The sequence below is a fragment of the Scyliorhinus torazame genome, chromosome 11, assembly GCF_047496885.1.
Source record: "Scyliorhinus torazame isolate Kashiwa2021f chromosome 11, sScyTor2.1, whole genome shotgun sequence".
Taxonomy (NCBI): domain Eukaryota; kingdom Metazoa; phylum Chordata; class Chondrichthyes; order Carcharhiniformes; family Scyliorhinidae; genus Scyliorhinus; species Scyliorhinus torazame.
Genome location: NC_092717.1, coordinates 177,273,720 through 177,296,188, shown reverse-complemented (window position 1 = coordinate 177,296,188; position 22,469 = coordinate 177,273,720). Strand labels below are relative to the sequence as shown.

General features: G+C 48.5%; 1 protein-coding gene across 3 annotated transcripts in view; it reads left to right on the top strand.

The window, feature by feature from the left end:
• Positions 1–22,469, top strand: part of cfap418 (cilia and flagella associated protein 418) — a 49,218-nt gene that overhangs the window by 12,802 nt on the left and 13,947 nt on the right. For 2 of the 3 annotated variants that reach the window (XM_072468079.1, XM_072468080.1), the window contains exons 4-5: positions 6,089–6,154; positions 8,206–8,301. In XM_072468079.1, coding sequence (XP_072324180.1) covers positions 6,089–6,154; positions 8,206–8,301 — 162 coding nt within the window. Of the gene's footprint in view, positions 1–6,088; positions 6,155–8,205; positions 8,302–12,931; positions 13,131–22,469 lie in introns of all 3 variants that reach the window. The other variant, XR_011933416.1, reaches the window with a different exon arrangement.

Sequence of the window (22,469 nt, the reverse complement as noted above, 5' to 3'; positions counted from 1 at the left end):
CATCCAGAGGAAACCAACGCTGACACGGGGGAAATGTGCAGAGACCGCACAGAAAGTGACGCAAGGGACTTCCGGTTGCGGCTATGCTGAGCTAAGTTGCACGTTCGGCAGCTCCCGTCAGAAACTGACTTTTGGGCTCTTTTTAGGGGCCCCAGCGGCATTTGTTCGACGGTTCCCAGTGTGGGAAGGTGACAGTACGATTCCCCTGGCATTGTATGGATTGGACCAGGAGTGGAGCGGTGAAAGAAAGTGATTTTGGTGCAGCGAAAAGTGCGAGGGAGGATAACCAAGATGGCGGCGGGTGGAGACCAGGCAGCGTGGGCGCAATGGTCGCAAGAGCAGCAGGAGTTCCTCAAGCGCTGTTTTGCGGACCTGAAGGCAGAGCTGCCGGAGCCGATGAAGTAATCGATCGATAAGCTGGTCGAGACCCAGCAGATCTAAAGGGCGGCGATCCGGGAGGTGCGGCAAAAGGCCTCGGTGAACGAGGACGAGATCTTGGGCCTGGCGGGGAAGGTGGAGGCGCACGAGGCACTGCACAAGAAGTGGCAAGAAAAGTTCGAAGATATGGAGAATCGGTCGAGGAGGAAGAACCTTCGGATTCTGGGTCTACCGGAGGGAGTTGAGGGGTCGGATGCTGGAGCATACGTGGTCACGATGCTGAATACACTGATGGGCGCAGGAGCTTTCCCGAGGCCCCTGGAGTGGATGGGGCTCACCGAGTCCTGGCGAGGAGGCCCAAGGCCAACGAGCCGCCGTGGGCGGTAATGGTAAGGTTCCACCGCTTTGTGTACTTGGGAGTGTGTCCTGAGATGGGCTAAAAAGGAGCGGAGCAACAGGTGGGAGAACGCAGAGATCCGTATTTATCAGGTCTGGAGCGCGGAGGTGGCCAAGAAGAGGGTCGGGTACAACCGGGCTAAAGCAGTCCTGCATCGGAAGCGGGTGAAATTCGGGATGCTGCAGCCGGCGCGATTGTGGGTAACGTTTAAGGACCGACACCATTACTTTGAGACGCCGGAGGAGGCGTGGGCCTTTCTCCATGCCGAAAAGTTGGACACAGACTGAGGGTTTTTTGGGACAGGGTGTCGAGGGGGGGTTATTGTGTTTTGGGGGATGTTCTGTTCTGTTTTCTTTGGTGCTGGGTGGGGTTAGGTAAATGGTTCGAAGTGGGGGTTGTGTGAGAGTGTGGGCATCGGTGGTTGGAAGGACGGGGCCCTGTCGGGGAGGAGGGAGAATGGGAGGCCCGAGGTGGGGGAGCTGAGATAAGGCCGCAAAAGGGAGCTGCGCCAGAGAGGGCGGGGCCGGCTTGGTGGAAAGCGCGGGCTTTTTCCCGCGCTAGGGAAAGAAGGGGGTGGGGCCGGGGGGTGAAGGGCGGTGTTGGAGAGGAGCGCACGCTAACTGCCAGGAGGGGGAGGAGAGATTCGCTCACTGGGGGGTCGACGGAGTGGCGGGAGAGGCCAGGGTCAGCAGGAGTCAGCTGACTTACGGGAGTGCCATGGGGGGAACAATACAGCTAGGGGAGACCTAGCCCAGGGGGGGGGCGGATGGGTTGCTGCTGCATTGGCCAAAGGGGAGCTGGAGTTCGGAGAGGGAGTCAGGGCGGGGGTCCACCGCCTGGGGGAATGGAGGGTGCGGGAGGCGTGGCATGTGGCTGGCCTAGAAAGGGAGATGGCTAGTCGGCGGGGGCGGAAGCCCCCTGATCCGGGTCATAACTTGGAAAGTGAGAGGCCTGAACGGGCCGGTCAAGAGGGGTCGTGTGTTCGCGCACCTGAAGGGACTGAAGGCAGATGTGGTTATGCTCCAGAAGACACATTTGAAGGTGGCAGATAAGGTTAGGCTGAGAAAGGGGTGGGTAGGGCAGGTTTTCCACTCGGGGTTGGATGCGAAGAATCGAGGGGTGGCGATTTTGGTGGGGATGTGGGTGTCGTTTGAGGCGCTGAACATCGTAGCAGACAATGGAGGTCGGTACGTGATGGTGAGTGGTAATCTGCAGGGGATGTGGGTGGTACTAGTGAATGTATACGCCCCGAATTGGGACGATGCCGGATTCATGAGGCGTATGTTGGGTCGAATTCCGGACCTAGAGACAGGGAGCTTGATAATGGGGGGGGTGACTTCAACACGGTGTTGGACCCAGCATTGGACCGCTCCAGGTCCAGGATGGGTAAAAGGCCGGCGGCGGCCAAGGTGCTTGGGGGGTTTATGGACCAGATGGGGGGAGTGGACCCATGGAGGTTTGTCAGGCCGGGGGGCCAGGGAATTTTCCTTTTTTTCCCATGTCCATAAAGCCTACTCCCGGATAGATTTCTTCATTATGAGTAGGGCACTAATCCCGAGAGTGGAGGGCACGGAATTTTCGGCCATAGCTAACTCAGATCATGCCCCGCATTGGGTGTAGCTGGAGTTGGGGGTGGAAAGGGACCAGCGCCCGCTGTGGCGCCTCGATGTGGGACGGTGAGCGGGTGGATCCGGGGGTGCATTGAATGATATTCAGATGCTAACGACAATGGGGAGGTGCAGGTGGGGGTGGTCTGGGAGGCGCTGAAGGCGGTGGTCAGGGGAGAGCTAATCTCCACTAGGGCCCATAAGGAGAGGAAGGAGAGAGAGATTGGTGGGTGAGATATTAAGGGTGGATAGGAGGTATGCAGAGGTCCCCGAGGAGGGATTACTCGAGGTGCGACGAAGCCTCCAGGCCGAATTCGACCTGTTGACTACCAGGAAGGCAGAGGTGCAGTGGAGGAAAGCGAAAGGGGCAATGTACGAATATGGGGAGAAGGCGAGCTGGATGTTGGCACATCAGCTTGAAAGTGGGAGGCAGCGAGGGAGATTGGGGGAGTTAGGGATAGAGGGGGGAACACGGTGCGGAGTGCGGTGGGAATAAATGGGGTATTCAAGGACTTTTATGAGGAGCTGTATAGGTCTGAGCCCCCGACGGTGGAGGGGGGGGGATGCGCCAATATTTGGATCGGCTGAAGATCCCAAGGGTGGAGGAGGAGCAGGTGGTTGGGCTAGGGGCACCGATTGGGCTGGAGGAGCTGGTTATGGGGTTGGGGAGCATGCAGGCAGGGAAGGTCCCGGGGCCGGATGGGTTTTCGGTGGAATTCTACCAGAAGTACATGGACCTGTTGGGCCCACTACTAATGAGGACTTTCAATGAGGCGAGGGGGGGGGGGGAGAGAGCCTGCCCCCGACAATGTCCAGGGCGCTGATCTCGCTGATCCTGACCGGACCGGGTGTCGCTGTATGCCGATGACCTATTAATGTATGTGGCGGACCCAATGGAGGGGATGCCGGAGGTTATGCGGATCCTCAGGGAGTTTGGGGACTTTTCCGGATATAAGCTTAACGTAGTGAAGAGTGAGCCCTTTGTGATACACCCAGGGGACCAGGGAAGGGAGATAGACGAGCTTCCGCTGAAGAGGGCAGAAAGGAGCTTTTCGGTTCCTGGGGCTCCAGGTGGCTAAGAGTTGGGGGGGCCCTGCACAAGCTCAATTTGACGCAGGTGGTGGAGCAGATGGAGGAGGAGTTTTAAAGGTGGGATATGTTGCCACTCGTTGGCGGGTAGGGTGCAGTCGGTGAAAATGACCGTCCTTCCGAGATTCCTCTTGTGTTTCAGTGCCTTCCCATCCTGATCCCTAAGGCCTTTTTTAAACGGATCAGCAGGTGCATTATGGGATTCGTGTGGGCGAATAAGGCCCCGAGGGTAAAAAGGGTGTTTCTGGAGCGTAGCAGGGATAGAGGAGTGCTAGCGTTGCTCAATCTATGTGGGTACTACTGGGCTGCCAATGTGGCGATGATCCGTAAGTGGATAATGGAGGGGGAGGGGGCGGCGTGGAAGAGGCTGGAGATGGCGTCTTGTGTCGGCACGAGTCTGAGAGCGCTGGTGACGGACGGCACAGCTGCCGCTCCCGCCGACAAAGTACACCACGAGTCCGGTGGTGGCAGCGACTCTGAAAATTTGGGGGCAGTGGAGGCGCCACAGGGGTGAGGTAGAGGCCCCGGTTTGGTCCCCGATATGAGAGAACCATCGGTTTGTCCCGGGGAGAATGGATGGGGGGTTTCTGAGCTGGCATCGGGCAGGAATTAAAAGAATGGGGCACCTGTTTATAGATGGGACGTTTGCGAGCCTTGGGGCGCTGGAGGAGAAATTTGGGCTGCGCCCCCGGAAACGCCTTCAGGTACATGCAGGTGAGGGCGTTCGTGAGATGGCAGGTGAGGGAATTTCCGCTGCTTCCAGCACGTAAGATTCAAGATAGGGTGCTCTCTGGGGTGTGGGTTGGAGAAGGCAAGGTCTCGGCGGTCTGTCAGGAGATGCAGGAAGAGGAGGAGACCTCGGTGGAGGAGCTAAAGGGTAATTGGGAGGAGGAGCTTGGGGAAGAGATAGATGAGGGTCTGTGGGCTGATGCCCTGGGTAGGGTTAATTCTTCCTCCTCTTGCGCCAGGCTTAGCCTGATACAATTTAAGGTTCTTCACAGAGCGCATATGACAGGGGCGAGGTTGAGTAGGTTTTTTGGGGTAGAGGACAGGTGTGTGCGGTGCTCGGGGAGCCCAGCGAACCACGGCCATATGTTCTGGGCGTGTCCGGCGCTGGATGGGTTTTGGAGGAGCTTTGGGAGGACTGTGTCTAAGTGGTGAACGCCTGGGTCAAGCCGAGCTGGGGTTAGCATTATTGGGGGTATCGGATGAGCCGGGAGTGCAGGAGGCGAAAGAGGCCGGTATTCTGGCCTTTGCGTCCCTGGTAGCCCGGCGGAGGATTCTGCTACAGTGGAAGGATGCAAAGCCCCCTAGTGTGGAAGCCTGGATCAGCGACATGGCAGGGTTCATTAAAATTGGAGAGGGTAAAGTTTGCCTTGCGAGGGTCTGTGCAGGGGTTCCTCAGGCGGTGGCAACCGTTCCTAGACTTTCTAGCGGAACATTAGGAGGTGGTCAGCAGCAGCAGACCCGGGGGGGGGGGGGAGGTTTTGGGTAGGTGTTTGTTATTGTTTCATGGGGGGGTTTGTACATTGGGGGTATTCGCGATATAAGTGTACGATGTTGATCTGTGTGTTTTATGCTTTTCTTTTTTCTGTAAGGGGGGGGGGGTTTGTTGAAAATTTGCTAAAATTGAATTAAAATATTTTTTTTTAAAAGAAAGTGACGCAAGCCAGGAATCGAATCCGGGTCCCTGGCGTCGTGCTACCGTGCCACCTATTGAGACCGAGCAACATGACACAATACCATTGTTAAAGTATTTAAAATCCCAAATAGGCCATCAACATGACCTCTGTAAAGGGTAGGTCGGGATCTATCTAATATTCAAAAGTTAAGACCAATTTCATCATCGGTCAGTGAGGTCAGCAAATGCCTATAGTGTTGCCATTTCATTGTTGCATCAAGAGACCTGTAGACAACACCAATTACCCTTGTACATTATTTCTTTTTCAACCTGGCAGCCACCTGCCTTGGCTGTTGACACAAGACAGACAGCTCCTGCCTTCTGGGAGCACTCAGTGCCTCTAATTCGGTGCTGATCTCTCGCTTGGTCGATTAGCCAATTTGCATTTTAAAATAGTATTAAGAATTGTACCCCTTATGGGCCAGGAAGAACAGAAGTGATCACAAAGAAGCCTTTCTTCCTAACCATCCCCAATTGTGGCCCACATTTTCTGCCATCCCAATCACAGCCCCAATTTTGGGGACCTATGATCAACTACTTGTCTCAGTCGCAGACGAGAATGATCCACCCTACTGACTGGGTTTGTCCTGTGGTTCCCTCACTGTGGCTTCCTTTTGCTGCTTCCGCCTACCAGCCAGGCAGCCTATTGGGCTGTATATCCATTAAGATTGGTAGGACCTCTACATCCCTGGCTTTGAACGGTTCTTCACACACTACTGGGCTTTCCTGCCCCCACCCACAGCCACCGGTAAATATCAGGGCCTCTGTCACATATTATACTGCTAGTGTGTTTTTGATATGGTTGTGCGAAGTAAAGATGGGAGTGGGATGGCTTGTTATTGGACTGTGTCAACATGCTAGATTAATGAAGTTTTACAGAGGGAGAGCATATTGAACTGCATCTGAAAAAAGCTATAGTGAATGTTTTGTTTTCAGGTGTTGTCCAGTTTATCTCGGTGGTAGTTCTGCACCTCCAGGATTGGGAACAAATACATCTCAGAGGTATTTTTTTTAGATTTCTTTTATTAACCCCTAATTGTAGTCCATGGCAGACAGAATTTTGAGGCGCAAGAGGAAATGGATATGATGTATCTGCTTGTTTGTTTATCATTGTGCAAATTTTAAAATAGAAAAAAAAGTTTTTTTTTCAGCATTTCTTTTCACATTCCGGTAGAAAAACACTGATGTTAACTACATTAGATTATTGTATCATCTATAGATGTCCTTATGTATTTCCCTCATAAAAGCTGCTGAAACTGCTCTGCTTGATACAGCAGCTTCCTTGCCTCCGTTTTCATAGACACCCTACAGGGCGTAAGGAGGCCATTCGGCCCATCGAGTCTGTACTGAGCCTCTGAAAGAGTGCCCTAACATAGGCACACTCCCCCGCCCTATCCCCATACCCCGTCTTACCTTTTGATACCAAGGGGAAATTTAACATAGCCAATCCACCTAACCTGCACATCTTTGGACTCTGGGAGGAAACTGGAGCACCCGGAGGAAACACCCGCAAGCACTGGGAAAACGGGCAAACACCACACAGACAGTCAGCCAGTGCCGGAATTGAACCCGGTCCCTACTGCTGTGAGGTAGCAATGCTAACCACTGTACCACCATGCCACCCTCCGCTGTGCCACCGTGCCGCACCAACTTATTACTCATACATTCTAGAATATTCTTCATCTGAAACAGTTTTTAATGCCCTCCTATGTTTCATAAAGCTCGAGTGATAAATTTTGCCACCAATTAATGCATTCTGAAAGAATGTCCAGAGCAAACCAATTGTAATGCACTTGAACTGTTCTGCCTCCCAATTTGGTGACTTTCTCCTAATATAGAGAGTCAGTATATTGCCTCCTGACTTATGGCTTGAATTTACAGAATTTACAGTGCAGAAGGTGGCCATTCGGCCCATCGAGTCTGCACCAGCTCTTGGAAAGACCACTCTACCCAAGGTCAACACCTCCACCCTATCCCCATAACCCAGCGACCCCATCCAACAGTAAGGGCAATTTTGGACACTAAGGGCAATTTATCATGGCCAATCCACCTAACCTGCACATCTTTGGACTGTGGGAGGAAACCGGAGCACCCGGAGGAAACCCACGCACACACTGGGAGGATGTGCAGACTCCGCACAGACAGTGACTCAAGCCGGAATCAAACCTGGGACCCTGGAGCTGTGAAGTAATTGTGCTATCCACAATGCTACCGTACTCAGCCCTAAGTATATTTGATAAAGGCTTAAATTTATATACCACCTTCATCACATCTTTGAGTGTCAGGAACTCTTTGAGCTCACCTTGAGCCACTAACCCATACATCTCTCATTTCCCAGAGCAATACCTTCAACAGCATTCCCTTCCTGGAATCACTGTAAATTATTTGCCCAAGTCCTGCAGCAATGCTTGAAACTGCAAACTCTTGACAATACTGATAAATTAACCTAGCTGACGCTAAAGATCAGCTCCCCAGCATCCATTTCTGGTGAGCCAGGTTCTATGCAGAGAGCACACATTTGGAACATTGCCTGGTAATTTTTGTTAGAACCATCTGATTTCTGCAGGCATTCTCAATAACTCAGCGTGCTTGTGTATGTATAGTAGTGTAACCTCTCGCCTGTGTTACTGACAGAAAGGTGTTTGATGTCCCTTACTCATGATTGTTCTTTAATAAAAAGGTAATATGGTTGATGTGACTGTGCTGTAAGATTGAAGGATAAGAGCTTGCACTGCTAGTTTCTCACTCGATTGATTCCTAATCTGAATGATGCTATGAGAAAAGTTTAATGGTGTCTGAACATTTCTCCTTAAGTAAACGCTAGCAATCCTTTCACAGCTATGAGACAAACTTCAGGAATTTTTAAGAAATAATTGAATTCATTTTTTAACATTGAAAATAAAGATCCACAACAGACAAAATTAATGTACAGTGCTGTCAGATAAACTGATAGCTGGGCTTACTGTTTGAGCAGTTCAGTTATTTATAAAAGTTATTTTATTTGAACTGTATATCTTGTGAAGACAAACTATTTGGTTTTTTTTAATAAACAGGACGTGTGATCAACTGCGATGCACTACCTGCGACTTTAGAGTAATTACACTTGATGATTATGAATGGAACAAGTCGTGCGACTATTTATTTTTTAGGTATGTTTGGCCATGTGCAGGTATGTGACGGACAGTCTAGTATAGAACAGAAACATTTTATTGCATTGTGTTAGAACATAGTAAATACAGCACAGAACAGGCCCTTCGGCCCACGATGTTGTGCCGAACTTTTGTCCTAGATGAAGAACAAATTAATCTACACCCCATCATTCTACCGTAATCCATGTACCTATCCAATAGCCACTTGAAGGTCCCTAATGTTTCCGACATTCCCCCCTATATCTTCCACCATTCACCTTAAATTTATGTCCCCTTGTAATGGTTTGTTCTACCCAGGGAAAAAGCCTCTGACTGTCTTCTCTATCTATTCCCCTGATCATCTTAGAAACCTCTATCAAGTCTCCCCTCATCCTTCTCCGTTCTAATGTGAAAAGTCCTAGCACCCTCAATCTTTCCTCGTAAGACCTACTCTCCATTCCAGGCAACATCCTGGTGAATCTCCTTTGCACCTTTTCCAAGGGTTTCACATCCTTCCTAAAATAAGACGACCAGAACTGCACACAGTACTCCAAATATGGCCGTACCAAGGTTTTGTACAGCTGCATCATCTCCTCACGGCTCTTAAAATCAATCCCTCTGCTAATGAACACTAGCACACCATAGGCCTTCTTCACAGCTCTATCCACTTGAGTGGCAAAGATCTATGAACATAGACCCCAAGATCTCTCTGCTCCTCCACATTGCCAAGAACCCTACCATTAACCCTGTATTCCGCATTCATATTTGTCCTTCCAAAATGGACAACCTCACACTTTTCAGAGTATAACCCTTTTCAGGGTTATACTCCATCTGCCACTTCTCAGTCCCACTCTGCAACCTATCTATGTCTCTTTGCAGCCGACAATAGCCCTCCTCACTATCCACAACTCCACCAATCTTCATATTGTCTGCAAACTTACTGACCCACCATTCAACTCCCTCATCCAAGTCATTAATGAAAATCACAAACAGCAGAGGACCCAGAACTGATCCCTGCAGTACGCCACTGGTAACTGGGCTCCAGGCTGAATATTTGCCATCCACCACCACTCTCTGACTTCTATCGGTTAGCCAGTTCGTTATCCAACTGACCAAATTTCCCACTATCCCATGCCTCCTTACTTTCTGCAGAAGCCTACAATGAGAAACCTTATCAAATGCCTTCCTAAAATCCATGCACACTACATCCACTGCTTTCCTTTCATCCACGTGCTTGGTCACCTCCTCAAAGAATTCAGTAAGACTTGTGAGACAAGACCTGCCCCCCACAAATCCGTGCTGACTATCCTTAATCAAGCAGTGTCTTTCCAGATGCTCAGAAATCCTATCCCTCAGTCCCCTTTCCATTACTTTGCCTACCACCGAAGTAAGACTAACTGACCTGTAATTCCCAGGGTTCTCCCTATTCCCTTTTTTGAACAGGGGCACGACATTCGCCACTCTCCAATCCCCTGGTACCACCCCTGTTGACAGTGAGGACGAAAAGATCATTGCCAACGGCTCTGCAGTTTCATCTCTTGCTTCCCATAGAATCCTTGGATATATCCCGTCAGGCCCAGGGGACTTGTCTATCCTCAAATTTTTCAAAATGCCCAACACATCTTCCTAACAAGTATCTCCTCGAGCTTACCAGTCTGTTTCACACTGTCCTCGCCAACAATATGGCCCCTCTCATTTGTAAATATTGAAGAAAAGTACTCAATCAAGACCCCTCCTATCTCTTCAGGCTCAATACACAATCTCCCGCTACTGTCCTGGATCGGACCAACCCTCGCTCTAATCATTCTCATATTTCTCACATATATGAATGCGGAATACAGGGTTAACGGTAGAGTTCTTGGCATTGTGGAGGAGCAGAGAGACCTTGGGGTCTATGTTCATACATCTTTGAAAGTTGCCACTCAAGTGGATAGAGCTGTGAAGAAGGCCTATGGTGTGCTCGCGTTCATTAACAGAGGGATTGAATTTAAGAGCCGTGAGATGATGATGCAGCTGTACAAAACTTTGGTACGGCCACATTTGGAGTACTGTGTACAGTTCTGGTCGCCTCATTTTAGGAAGGATGTGGAAGCTCTGGAAAAGGTGCAAAGAAGATTTACCAGGATGTTGCCTGGAATGGAGAGTAGGTCTTACGAGGAAAGGTTGAGGGTGCTAGGCCTTTTCTCATTAGAGCGGAGAAGGATGAGGGGCGACTTGATAGAGGTTTATAAGATGATCAGGGGAATAGATAGAGTAGACAGTCAGAGACTTTTTCCCCAGGTGGAACACACCATTACAAGGGGACATAAATTTAAGGTGAAAGGTGGAAGATATAGGAGGGATATCAGAGGTAGGTTCTTTACCCAGAGAGTAGTGGGGGCATGGAATGCACTGCCTGTGGAAGTAGTTGAGTCGGAAACATTAGTGACCTTCAAGCAGCTGTTGGATAGGTACATGGATTACGGGAAAATGATATAGTGTAGATTTATTTGTTCTTAAGGGCAGCACGGTAGCATTGTGGATAGCACAATTGCTTCACAGATCCATGGTCCCAGGTTCGATTTCGGCTTGGGTCATTGTCTGTGCGGAGTCTGCACGTCCTCCCCGTGTCTGCGTGGGTTTCCTCCAGGTGCTCCGGTTTCCTCCCACAGTCCAAAGATGTGCGGGTTAGGTGAATTGGCCAATGATAAATTGCCCTTAATGTCCAAATTGCCCTTGGTGTTGGGTGGAGGTGTTGAGTTTGGGTAGGGTGCTCTTTCCAAGAGCTGGTGCAGACTCAGGGGGCCGAATGGCCTCCTTCTGCACTGTAGATTCAATGATAATCTATGATTAATCTAGGACAAAGGTTCGGCACAACATCGTGGGCCGAAGGGCCTGTTCTGTGCTGTATTTTCTATGTTCTATGTTCTATGTGTAAAAGAGGTTTTCCTTGATCCTACCCGCCAAAGATTTTTCATGCCCTTTCTTAGCTCTCATAATCCCTTTCTTCAGTTCCCTCCTGGCTATCTTGTATCCCTCCAGCGCCCTGTTTGAACCTTGTTTCCTCAGCCTTATATAAGTCTCCTTCTTCCTCTTAACAAGACATTCAACCTCTCTTGTCAACCATGGTTCCCTCACTCGACCATCTTTTCCCTGGCTGACAGGGATATACATATCAAGGACACGTAGTATCTGTTCCTTGAACAAGTTCCACATTTCAATTGTATCCTTCCCTGACAGCCTATGTTCTCAACTTATGCACTTCAGTGTTTGGCTGACAGCATCGTATTTACCCTTTCCCCAATTGTAAACCTTGCCCTATTGCACGCACCTATCCTTCTCCATTACTAAAGTGAAAGTCACAGAATTGTGGTCACTATCTCCAAAATGCTCCCCCACTAACAAATCTAACACTTGTCCTGGTTCATTACCAAGTACCAAATCCAATATGGCCTCCCTTCTGGTCTACATACTGTGTTAGAAAAGCTTCCTAGACACACTGCACAAACACCACCCCATCCAAACTATTTGATCTAAAGAGTTTCCACTCAATATTTGGGAAGTTGAAGTCACCCATGACTACTACCCTGTGACTTCTGCACCTTTCCAAAATCTGTTTCCCAATCTGTTAGGTTTTTACTTCACTTTTATTTAAGCCCATATTTTGCTGTTGAAATAATGGTGGGGCTTATGGCCTCACAAATGGTGAGACAAGTGACAGATTTGCAATTGTCACTCGATTTTTCAATAGTTGCCATCTGAGTTGCAAAAGCAGCAACTCACTGCCCAGCCCACTGGTAAAATGCACTGAACTGCATACAGTTGCAAGGTAGACATGAACTAAGCTTGCCACAGAAAGTTAAGTATTGTCCATTCCAGTCGAAGTACTGTTCCAGCATTGCCTAATTGTGAATGACTGCCAGTTATGGGGCTAAAAACTAATTGAGTTTCATTCCTTCAGATTTTCATTGTTGTTGGAGATTTTAAAATTGTCTCCTTTTTCTCTTCCTCTTAATAGAATCTTTCTTTCCCCCTCCATTTATTTTTGTGTAGCTCATTTGAAATTGAATTCATCCACTCTAATTTACATTTCCTTCTCCGTTCTTTTGCTGTTAGTCTCCCAATCCTTCATCTGTTTGATTAAGGAATTGGAAGATAATACATTATCCATCTTGTTTGTATATCATTGGACAAATTTTAAATGATTACAAAATTGGAATTTTTAGCATCCCAAATCCACATCCAACTCGTCAGAACATCATTAAATTAGACTAGACTATTGTTATCTATGCATTTCCTCACATCCAGTTTACTTCCTTGTATTTCCTTTATAAAGGCTGCTGAAATTGCTGTTTAATACAGCAGTTTAACTATATGCATAGCTGCTTGCCCAGTTCACGCAGATCTCTGATACCGTATTCCTCACTGCACTGTTGCTAGCTCACTCATGCAGCAACTTGCAAAGCAAGATTTTAAAAAATTATGGCCCATAGTTTTTGCTCATTATTTATTGTTGCTTTCACTTTTATTGATCTAAATTCATAAAATTAGCTGTTACATATTCTGTATTATTCAAACTTCTTATGCTTGTTTGCTTCCTTTGCTTTTCGAACTCTTAAGTTCTTTTGCCAAACAGCTTAAATCTGTGCCCTCTGGTTTTTGCTCCTTCCAGCAATAGGAACAGTTTCTCTTCATCTACTCTGCTAGTCCCCTTATGATTATGAATACTGCTATCAAATCTCCTCTCAACCTTCTTTGCTATAAGGAGCATAATGCAACTGCTCCAATCTACCCACGTAACAGAAGACCTTCATCCCTGGAACAATTCTCAGAAATCTTTTCTGCATCCTTCTGGATTAAATTTGCACACTGTAAGCAGCTCTTTAAAGATACATTTATGCAGTGGACCTTCAATAATTTCTGGTTCTACAATTTAATAAAGTATTCAACAATTTGCAGGCAGTGAGAGTGGTGATTGGTTCACTGTGGAGTTGGGGGGGGTAGGAAATCATCCAACACTGTCAATAAGCAGTGTGACAACGTAGTAGGAAATCTGTAGAGCTGGATGCTATCAGCATATTTGCAGGGGCAGATCCCATATTTGTGCTTGATGTTACTAATGGGCAGCATGCACAACAGAAAAAGGACGGACACAGGTTGTAAACTTCTTTTTCTTTTTCTAATAAATTTAGAGTACTCAATTCATTTTTTCCAATTAAGGGGCAATTTAGCGTGGCCAATCCACCAATCCTGCACATCTTTGGGTTGTGGGGGAGAAACCCACGCAAACACGGGGAGAATGTGCAAACTCCACATGGACAGTGACCCAGAGCCGGGAGGTTGGATACTTGCTGGGTTGCGACGGTGAGGGTATAGGTGATGCTGATGTTTTCGACTATGTCAAAAGCTGCAGAAAATTCAGTAGGGATAGTACCCAAAAGTCATAGCCACAGAGAAGTTTTCACAGTTTTTGATGGGGCCATGAATGGAAACTGGATTAGATGAATTCGGGTGGAGAACTCTGTGAAGGTGGACACAGATCCAGCAAGGGCCAAATTTCAAGGGCTTGAAGGGAGAGAGTGATTGCAGTTGAGATGGATAGAAGGGTTGATTGTGATTTTTTTTTTGCGGGGGGGATATTGACAGCAATTATGATCAGGAAAATACCACCTGCGGAAGAAAACATTTATATTTTCAGATTAGGAGCTAGGAATGGAAGTTTGCTGGTGAACAGGTGAATGAAATAAAGCAAAGAGAGCAAGAGTTGTGCCTCATGGGTAAGATGGGGGAGAGCGAGAGACAGGGGTACAATAGACAAAAGTAAAATATTACCGATGCTGGACATCTGAAATAAAACCAGGAAATGCTGGAAATACTCAGGACAGACAGCATCTGTGTGTGGAGAGCAACAGAATTAACGGGAAAGATTTGCCGGCCGCATTGTACTCTCGCTCGCGCGCAACGTGGCTGGTAGATCCTGGAGGAGCCTCCTGTGGGTTTCCCGACAGCATTCACACCTTGCGGGATCTACCCAAGTCCCGCAAGGTGTTGGAATCAGAATCCTGCCAAAAGTGGTTTGCCTAAGTAGGGTGTATGCCTACTTACACGAGCTTACCCGGGGTCTACTGGCCTCCCCAGCGAAGATGCAGCTGGGCGCCGTTCAGTTCTGGTCCCCACACACGTGGACCAGGCGGAATGGCACCCGGGAGGTCTCCTAGGCCATCAGAGGCCCCTGGGTGGTCAGGATAGTGCAGGGTGGCTCCCTGGCCCTCCCATTGGAATGCTGGCACCTTGGCACTGCCATCCAGAAACTGCCACGGTGCCTGGGTGGCATTGCCAAGTCAGCTGGAGAACTGCCAGAGTGGGTGCCGGGGTGCCAGTGTGGCACTGCCAAAGGTCAGGGCCTTGAGGGACTATGCCCGTGAAAGGAGGTAGAGGGGAGATTTGAAGGGTGGGGGGGTGCATGGCAGGTAAGTAGGGGCCTCTAGGAGTTTGGGGGGGGGGGTCCTGGAGGGTGAGGGGGCCTGAAGAGGGGAGGCCCCCAGGGACTCCATAGCGGGGTGTCCTCACTTGGGGAGGTGTGGGGTAGTTCCCAAGTGTGTTGGGAGGGTGACATTGTCCATTGGTAGAGGATGTGGGGACCCACAAACTCACTTAGAGATCGGGGCATCCTTTCAAAATGGCGGTCCGATCTCTGAGTTCAGCTCCCCAGTGCTGAAAAAAGTTCTAAGTGTGGGCTAAACCGGTGAGAAACACCCCAGTGCCCAAAAAAGTGACTAAGTGTCATTGAATAGCAGTGGGGAACCCGCCGGCGGGAAACTCCCTGAAAAATCCGCCACAAATTAACTTAGAAATGTTTCCATTAAGTTTCTCCCAACATTTCAGATTAATGGCCCTTCATCAGAATTGAGGAAAGATAGAAATATCATGGGTTTTGTGCGATGGGGAAAAGAAGAACCAAAGGGAAGTTCTGTGAATGGATGGAGGGGAGGAGAGATTAAATGTCAAAAGGTTTTGTGGTACAAAAACCAAAATGAGTGGTAATGGGTAAATAGAATAAGCAAAATATGTGCCCAGGTGAAGTGTGAATGGCTGGGTAACAACCATCTGAATGCAAAGAAAGGGAATTTTTTTTTTAAATCGGGGGGAAAAACATTAAAAATGAAGCAGAGGTTTTGATCTAAAATTGTTGAATTTAATGCTGAGTCCACAAGGCTGTAGAATACCAAGTTGTAAGATGAGGTATGTTCGTTGAGCTTGAGTTGAACTTCATTGGAACATTTTAGCAGGTCAAGGACAGAAAGGTTGGAGTGGTCATTAGAGGATGGGCATCATTGCTTTGGAGAGAGTGCAAAGGAGATTTACATGAATTGCAGAAATGGTGAGAGATTGGATAGGCTCGGGTTGTTTTCCTTAGAACAAATGAGGCTAAGTGGTGACCTAATTGGGGTGTACAAAATTATGAGAGGATTAGATAGGGGAGACAAATTACATCTCTTCCAATTTGGTCTACTGCATTTGCTGCTCCCAATGTGGTCTCTATATCGGAGAGACCAAACGCAGACTGGGTGATCGCTTTGCTGAGCATCTCCGGTCTGTGCGCATTCAGGACCCTGACCTTTCTGTTGCTTGCCATTTCAACAAAAGATCCTGCTCCCATGCCCACGTGCCTGTTCTTGGCCTGCTGCAATGTTCCAGTGAAGCTCAGCGCAAACTGGAGGAACAACGTCTCATCTTCCGGTTAGGCACGCTACAGCCTTCCGGTCTCAACATCGAATTCAACAACTTCAGATGATCAGCTCGACCCCACCTCGACCCATTTGTTTTCATCCCATTTCATTTTAACTGTCTTTTACCATTTCTTTCTTTCTTAATATATTTAACCCCCCCCCCCCCCTCCCCCACCAATCTTATCCACCTTTCCTTAACCTTTCTCCTCTTTGCTTTCCCCTTCCCCTCTCCCCACATCTATAGTTCATCCTCTGATGTTAGTTTCTCTGCTGTTTGGCCTTTCACATCTTTTGTTCTCTCTGGGGACTGCCATTAGCACTCTTTTCCCTTGGTGTCTGTGGACATTAGCATCCGGTTTCCCTGGGTTTCTGTGGCAATGACTCCTCTTTCATTCTCACTCCACAGTATAATTATTTCTCAATTTCTCTCTCTGTTAGCTTTGACAAAGAGTCATCGGACTCGAAACATTAGCTCTTTTCTCTCCGCACACTGTTGAGGGCCCTGTCAACAACCGTAGGTGGGAAATCATTGCTAGACCTGCTGAGAATTTCCAGCATTTTCTCTTTTGTTTCAGATTCCAGCATCCGCAGTAATTTGCTTTTATATTGTTATGGGTGAGGCGTTTTCAGAACCCCAAAATGTATCATGGAGCTCAACCAACCTCCCCCTTCAATGCTACTGTTGCTTTTCCGAGCACACGGCTTGTTCCCTAGTTGTGGGATTACAATTATGGACACGTGGGTTTTTAAATACAAAACCATGTTTATTCCATGAACTCAACTTAACCTCTTAAATAAACATTGGATCTCTTAACACCCCTTACTTCAAAGATAACCCCGAAAATATTACAACACTAAATAATCCTTCAGTTATTCCTTTCAACTTCCATGAGACTTAACACCTTTAAACAGAAACACATCAGGTTAAAGGCTTTACTATTATGAGTTTAAATCACCCAAATGATCCAGAGATGGTCTTTCATGGCAGAGATCACAGCAGATCGAGCTCACTGCAAACACAGACACACACCCAAGCTCTTTTCAAACTAAAACTAAACTGCAAAATGGCTGATCTAAAACACAACTGCATTTTCTTAAAGGCACATTGCGTAAACATCCATTTCTTAAAGGCACTCTCACATGACAATATGAATTCCTAATTACTTCTTGTTAACTTTTTCATTTGTACAGAATTGCCCCTAAATCTCTGCATGTATTTTGCTTTTCCATTCTTTCTAAGTGGTTAGTTTCACACCCCCACTTTATACTCCATCTGCCACCTTTCCCAGTCGCTTAACCTCTTATATTTTTGCAATCTCTGGTAGCACCCTCACCATTTATTTCTGCACCTAGCTTTGCTCCTGGCTGGCCTCCACTTTCTGCCCACTGCAAACTTCAGGTCATCTAAAACCCTACTGCTTCTATTTTAAATTGCACCAAGTCCTGTTCACCCATCACCCATGTGCTTGTTGACCTACATTGGTTCCTGAGTAAACAACATATCGGTTTTAAAACTCTTGTTCCTTTTCCCAATCTCTCTGTGGCTTTGGCTCTCCAAGAGGAGGACCCACTATCCATGGTTAACTAAGAAAGCTATAAAGACAATCAAAAGAAAAGCATCTAATTGCACAAAGACAGGTGGCAGGTCAGAAGATTGGTCAGAATATGAAGAACAGCAGAGAATGACAAATATTATTAAAGAGGGTGGAATTAGAGGTTGAGAGAAAGCTAGCTAGAAATATTAAGACTGATAGGAAGAGTTCCTATAGATTTTTAAATAAGAAACAAGTTAACAAATTGAGCGTTGGTCCTATAGAAAGTGAGTCTGTGGAATTAATGGCAAATAAGAAGATAGCAGATGAATTGAACAGGTATTTTGTGTCAGACTTCACTATAGAGAAACAAATAGCACCCCAGAAATAGCTATAAATCAGGAACTGGAAGAGAGAGAGGAACTCGGGGAAAATTACAATCACCAGGAAAGTGGTATTGAGTAGATTGTTAGCGCTATGGGCTGACAAAACCCTGGATCCTGATGGACTTCATCCTGGGTTCTTAAAGGAAGTGGCGGGTGAGATAGTTGGTGCATTGGTTTTATTTTTCCAAAATTCCCTAGATAGGCTTCACTACATTGAAAAATAGCAAATGTAACTCCTTTATTTAAAAAGGGAGAGAGCAAGAAAGCAGGGAACTCCAGGCCAGTTAGCTTAACATCTGTCATAGGTAAAATGTTAGAAGCTATTATTAAAGATGCTATAGCTGGACACTTAGAAAAATTCAAGGCAGTCAGACATGGTTTTGTGAAAGGGAAATCATGTTTAACCAATTTATGAGTTCTTTGAAAGAGTCACATGTTCTTTGGAAACCGGGAACCAGTGGATGTGCTGCACTTGGATTTCCACAACCCATTAAATAAGGTGCCACATCAAAGATTGTTGCGGAAAATAAAAACTCATGGTGAGGAGATAACATATTGGCATGGTTTGAAGATTGGCTAGCTAACAGGAGGCAGAGTAGGCATAAATAGGTATTTTTCTGGTTGGCTGGATGTAACTGGGATCAATGCTGGGGCCTCAACTTTCCACAGTTTATATAAATGTTTTTATTGGGTTTATGAACAAAGTATATTTACCGTTATGTACACAGATTAAGAATATTATATATATATTATATATAGAAGAGAAGGGCACACCCAAACATACCCCCCAAAAAAAGTAATAATAAAAAATAAAATAGAATAACTGTCAGGGTATTGTGCACCAGCTCAACAGCAGCAACTCTATACAACTGGCAAAATTATTTACAACACATAAGTAGGCGACTATTTGTGGGGGGGGTGGGGGGGGTGGAGACTGGGGGGGTAGATATACATTTGGGTGCCGGAGAAACAATTACAGAGAGCAGTACACTAATGGGTTTGGTGTTGGTGTTGTCACTTGCTTCTACCGGACGGATCTCGCTGCCGTTGTCGTCTCGCGCTCACCTCCGCTTCAGCCGTTCCTCCCGTCTTTCGCCTGTATTCTCCTTGTTCTCTGTTCCTGGAGATGCCAAGTTTGTTATCATATCCCGTGACCTCCTTCCGGCTGCCATTTCCCTGCCTCCCTGGTTCTCCTCTCTCGTTCCCCCCCCCCCCCCCCCCCCCCCCCCCCCCCCGCTCTCCTGGTCTATCTCTCCCTCTCATGCTTTGGCTACTGTCCCCTGATTCTTGGCCTACCTGGCTATTCGTCTGCTTGTTCGTTGGCCACAAACAGGTCCCAGAGCAATTGGGTGAATTGCTCCCACGTTCTGTGGAAGCCGTCGTCTGACCCTCGGATGGCGAATTTGATTTTCTCCATTTGGAGAGATTCCGAGAGGTCGGACAGCCAGTCTGCAGCTTTGGGTGGTGCTGCTGACCGCCAGCCGAACAAGATTCTATGGCGGGCGATCAGGGAGGCAAAGGCAAGGGCGGACGCCCTCCTCCCCAGGAATAGTTCTGGCTGGTCTTAAACCCCGGACCGCTTCTTTTGGACATGGCGCCACCCTCATCCCCACCACTTTGGACATTGCCTCGAAGAAGGCTGTCCAGTACCCCACAAGTCTGGGGCAAGACCTGGACATGTGGGCGTGGTTGGCCGGGCCTCCTTGGCACCGTTCACATCTATCCTCCACCTCCGGGAAGAACTTACTCATACGGGTTCTTGTTAAGTGGGCTCTAGATACCACTTTTAACTGCGTCAGGCTGAGCCATGCGCACGTGGAGGTGGTGTTGACCCTGTGCAGTCCTACGCTCCCGAGTCCCCACCCTATTTCAATCCCCAGGTCGTCCTCCCATTTCTTTCTTGTTGCGTCCAGTACGGTGTCGGCCCCATACAAACGCCATGATTAGTTTGTCCAGTGTTTTGAAAAAGACCTTGGGGATGTAGATCAGAATAGACCTAAGTAGGAAGAGGTACCTGGGCAGTACGTTCATTTTGATCGTCTGGACTCTCTCCGCGAGGGAGAGTGGGAGTGTGTTCCATCTTTGCAGGTCCTTTTTTACTTCCTCCGTCAGACTGGTGAGGTTCCATTTGTGGATCCCTTTCCAGTCATGGGCTATTTGGATCCCCAGGTAGCGGAATTTGTGTCGGGCCTGTTTAAACGGCATTCCCATTAGTGCTGCCCCCCCCCCTACTTTTGGGTGTACCGGGAAGATCTCGCTTTTGCTCATGTTGAGTTTGTAGCCCGAGAAGGCACCAAACTCTTTCAGAAGCGCGATGATTCCGTCCATGCTGCTTTATGGGGCTGAAATGTAGAGGAGCAGGTCATCTGCATCGAGTGAGACTGTGCTCTCTGCCGCCCCTTCGGATCCCCCTCCAGCTTTTTGCTGCTCTCAGCGCGATTGCTTGTGGTTCGATCGCTAGAGTGAACAGGAGCGGGGACAGTGGGCATCCTTGTCTGGTGCCCCTGTGCAGCTGGAAGTATTGGGGGTTGGTGTTGTTGGTCCGTAGGCTCGCCATGTGAGCATTGTATAGGAGTTTTACCCAGGAGGTGAACCTTGTTCCAAGCCCGAACTGCTCCAGTACCTCTATAAGGTATTTCCATTCAACTCTGTCAAAGGCCTTTTCTGCGTCTAGGGAGACGATCACCTCTGGTGTTCTCTCCCCGGAGGGGGTCATTATCATGTTCAGGCGCCTGATGTTCAAGGTTAGCTATCCACCTTTGACAAAGCCCGTCTGGTCCTCTGCGACCACCTCTGGTACACAGTCTTCTAGCCTTTTGGCTAGGAGTTTGGCCGGTATTTTGGCATCTGCGTTCAGCAGTGAGATGAGTCTGTATGACCCACATTCCGTTGGGTCTTTCTTTGTCTTTCTTAGGTATCAGCGAGATTGAGGCCTGGGCTAGCGTGGGTGACAGTGTGCCCCTAGCTAGCGAGTCTGTGAACATCTCCCGCAGGTGCGGGGCCAGTGTTGTCGCAAATTCTTTGTAGAAGTCTGCCGGGAACCCGTCTGGTCCCGGCGCCTTCCCCGCCGGCATGGAGCTAATGCTGTCCATGATCTCTCCCAGTGCTAGTGGTGCTTCCAGGCCCTGTTTTCTGCCCTCCCCCACGACTGGAATGTCCAGTCCATCAAGGAACCGTTTCATCCCGGACTCCCCCATTGGGGGCTCTGAGATGTACAGCCCTTGGTAGAAGGCCTTGAAGGTTTTGTTGATCTTTTCTGTTTCTGTTTCTAATGTGCCTCTGGTATCCCTGATTTGTGAAATTTCTCTGGTGGCTGCCTGCTTTCTCAGCTGGTGTGCCAACAGGCAGTTGGCTTTGGCTCCGTGTTCGTATCGGGTCCCACGTGCCTGGCGGAGTTGGTGCACTGCTTTCCTGGTGGAGAGCAGATCAAAGTTCCTTTGTAGCACTTTCCTCTCCGCCAGGAGCTTTACGGTCGGGGCCTCGGAGTATTTACGGTCTACCTCCAGTATGGAGTCGACCAGCTGCTGCCTAGCTGCCGCCTAGCCCCCCTTTCCTCCCTATCTCTTCGCACTTTGAAAGTGATGATTTCCCCTCTTAGTACGGCCTTTAGCGCTTCCCAAAACGTGGAGGGTGAGACCTCCCCATTCTGGTTGTTCTCAGTGTACTCTGCTATGGCCCGCGATATCTTTTTGTTGAAGGCCTTGTCAGCTAGTAGGGCAATGTCCAACCTCCGTGTGGGGCGTTGGGCCCTGCCCGTCTCCAGCCTCACATCCATGTAATGTGGAGCGTGGTCTGATATCACAATTGCGGAGTATTCCCCTTTGTCTATCCCCGGAAGCATCGTTTCCCCCACCACAAAGAAGTCAATTCTGGTGTATACATTGTGTACTGGCGAGAAGAAGGAGAACTCCTTCTCCCCTGGGTGGGCGAACCTCCAGGGGTCCACCGCACCCATCTGTTCCATAAAGTGACAGAGTTCCCTTGCCATGCTTGAGGTTTTCCACATTTTGGGGTTTGATCTGTCTGTCGTTGGATCCTGTACACAGTTGGAAGTCTCTCCCCCCCCCCCCCCCCCCCCCCCCCCCCAATGATTAGTCGGTGCGTCACTATGTCAGGGATTTCTGCCATGGCCGTGAAGCTCGTGTCGTCCCAGTTGGTTGCGTACATGTTAACTAGTACTACCGGTGCCCCATCCAGGGCCCCGCTGACCATGATGTACCGTCCCCCTGGGTCCATAACCGTCTTTGTCGCCCTAAACATCGTCCTCTTGCTGATCAGTATTGCCACCCCCCCCGGCCCTTGTCCCATAGCAGGAATGGTGGTTTGTCCCACCCAGCCCTTTCTTACCCGCAGTCAGTCCTCTCTCAGGTGTGTCTCTTGGAGGAAGACTATGTCGGCCCTCATATTTCTTAGGTTGGTGAGGACTCTAGATCTTTTCACTGGGCCGTTGAGTCTCCTTAAGTTCCAGGTGACTATCCTGGTGGGGGGCTTCTGTCCCCTCGCTCCTGTGGGATTAACCATACTTACCTGGTGGACGCACCTCTGCCCTCCGGGGTTTCCCT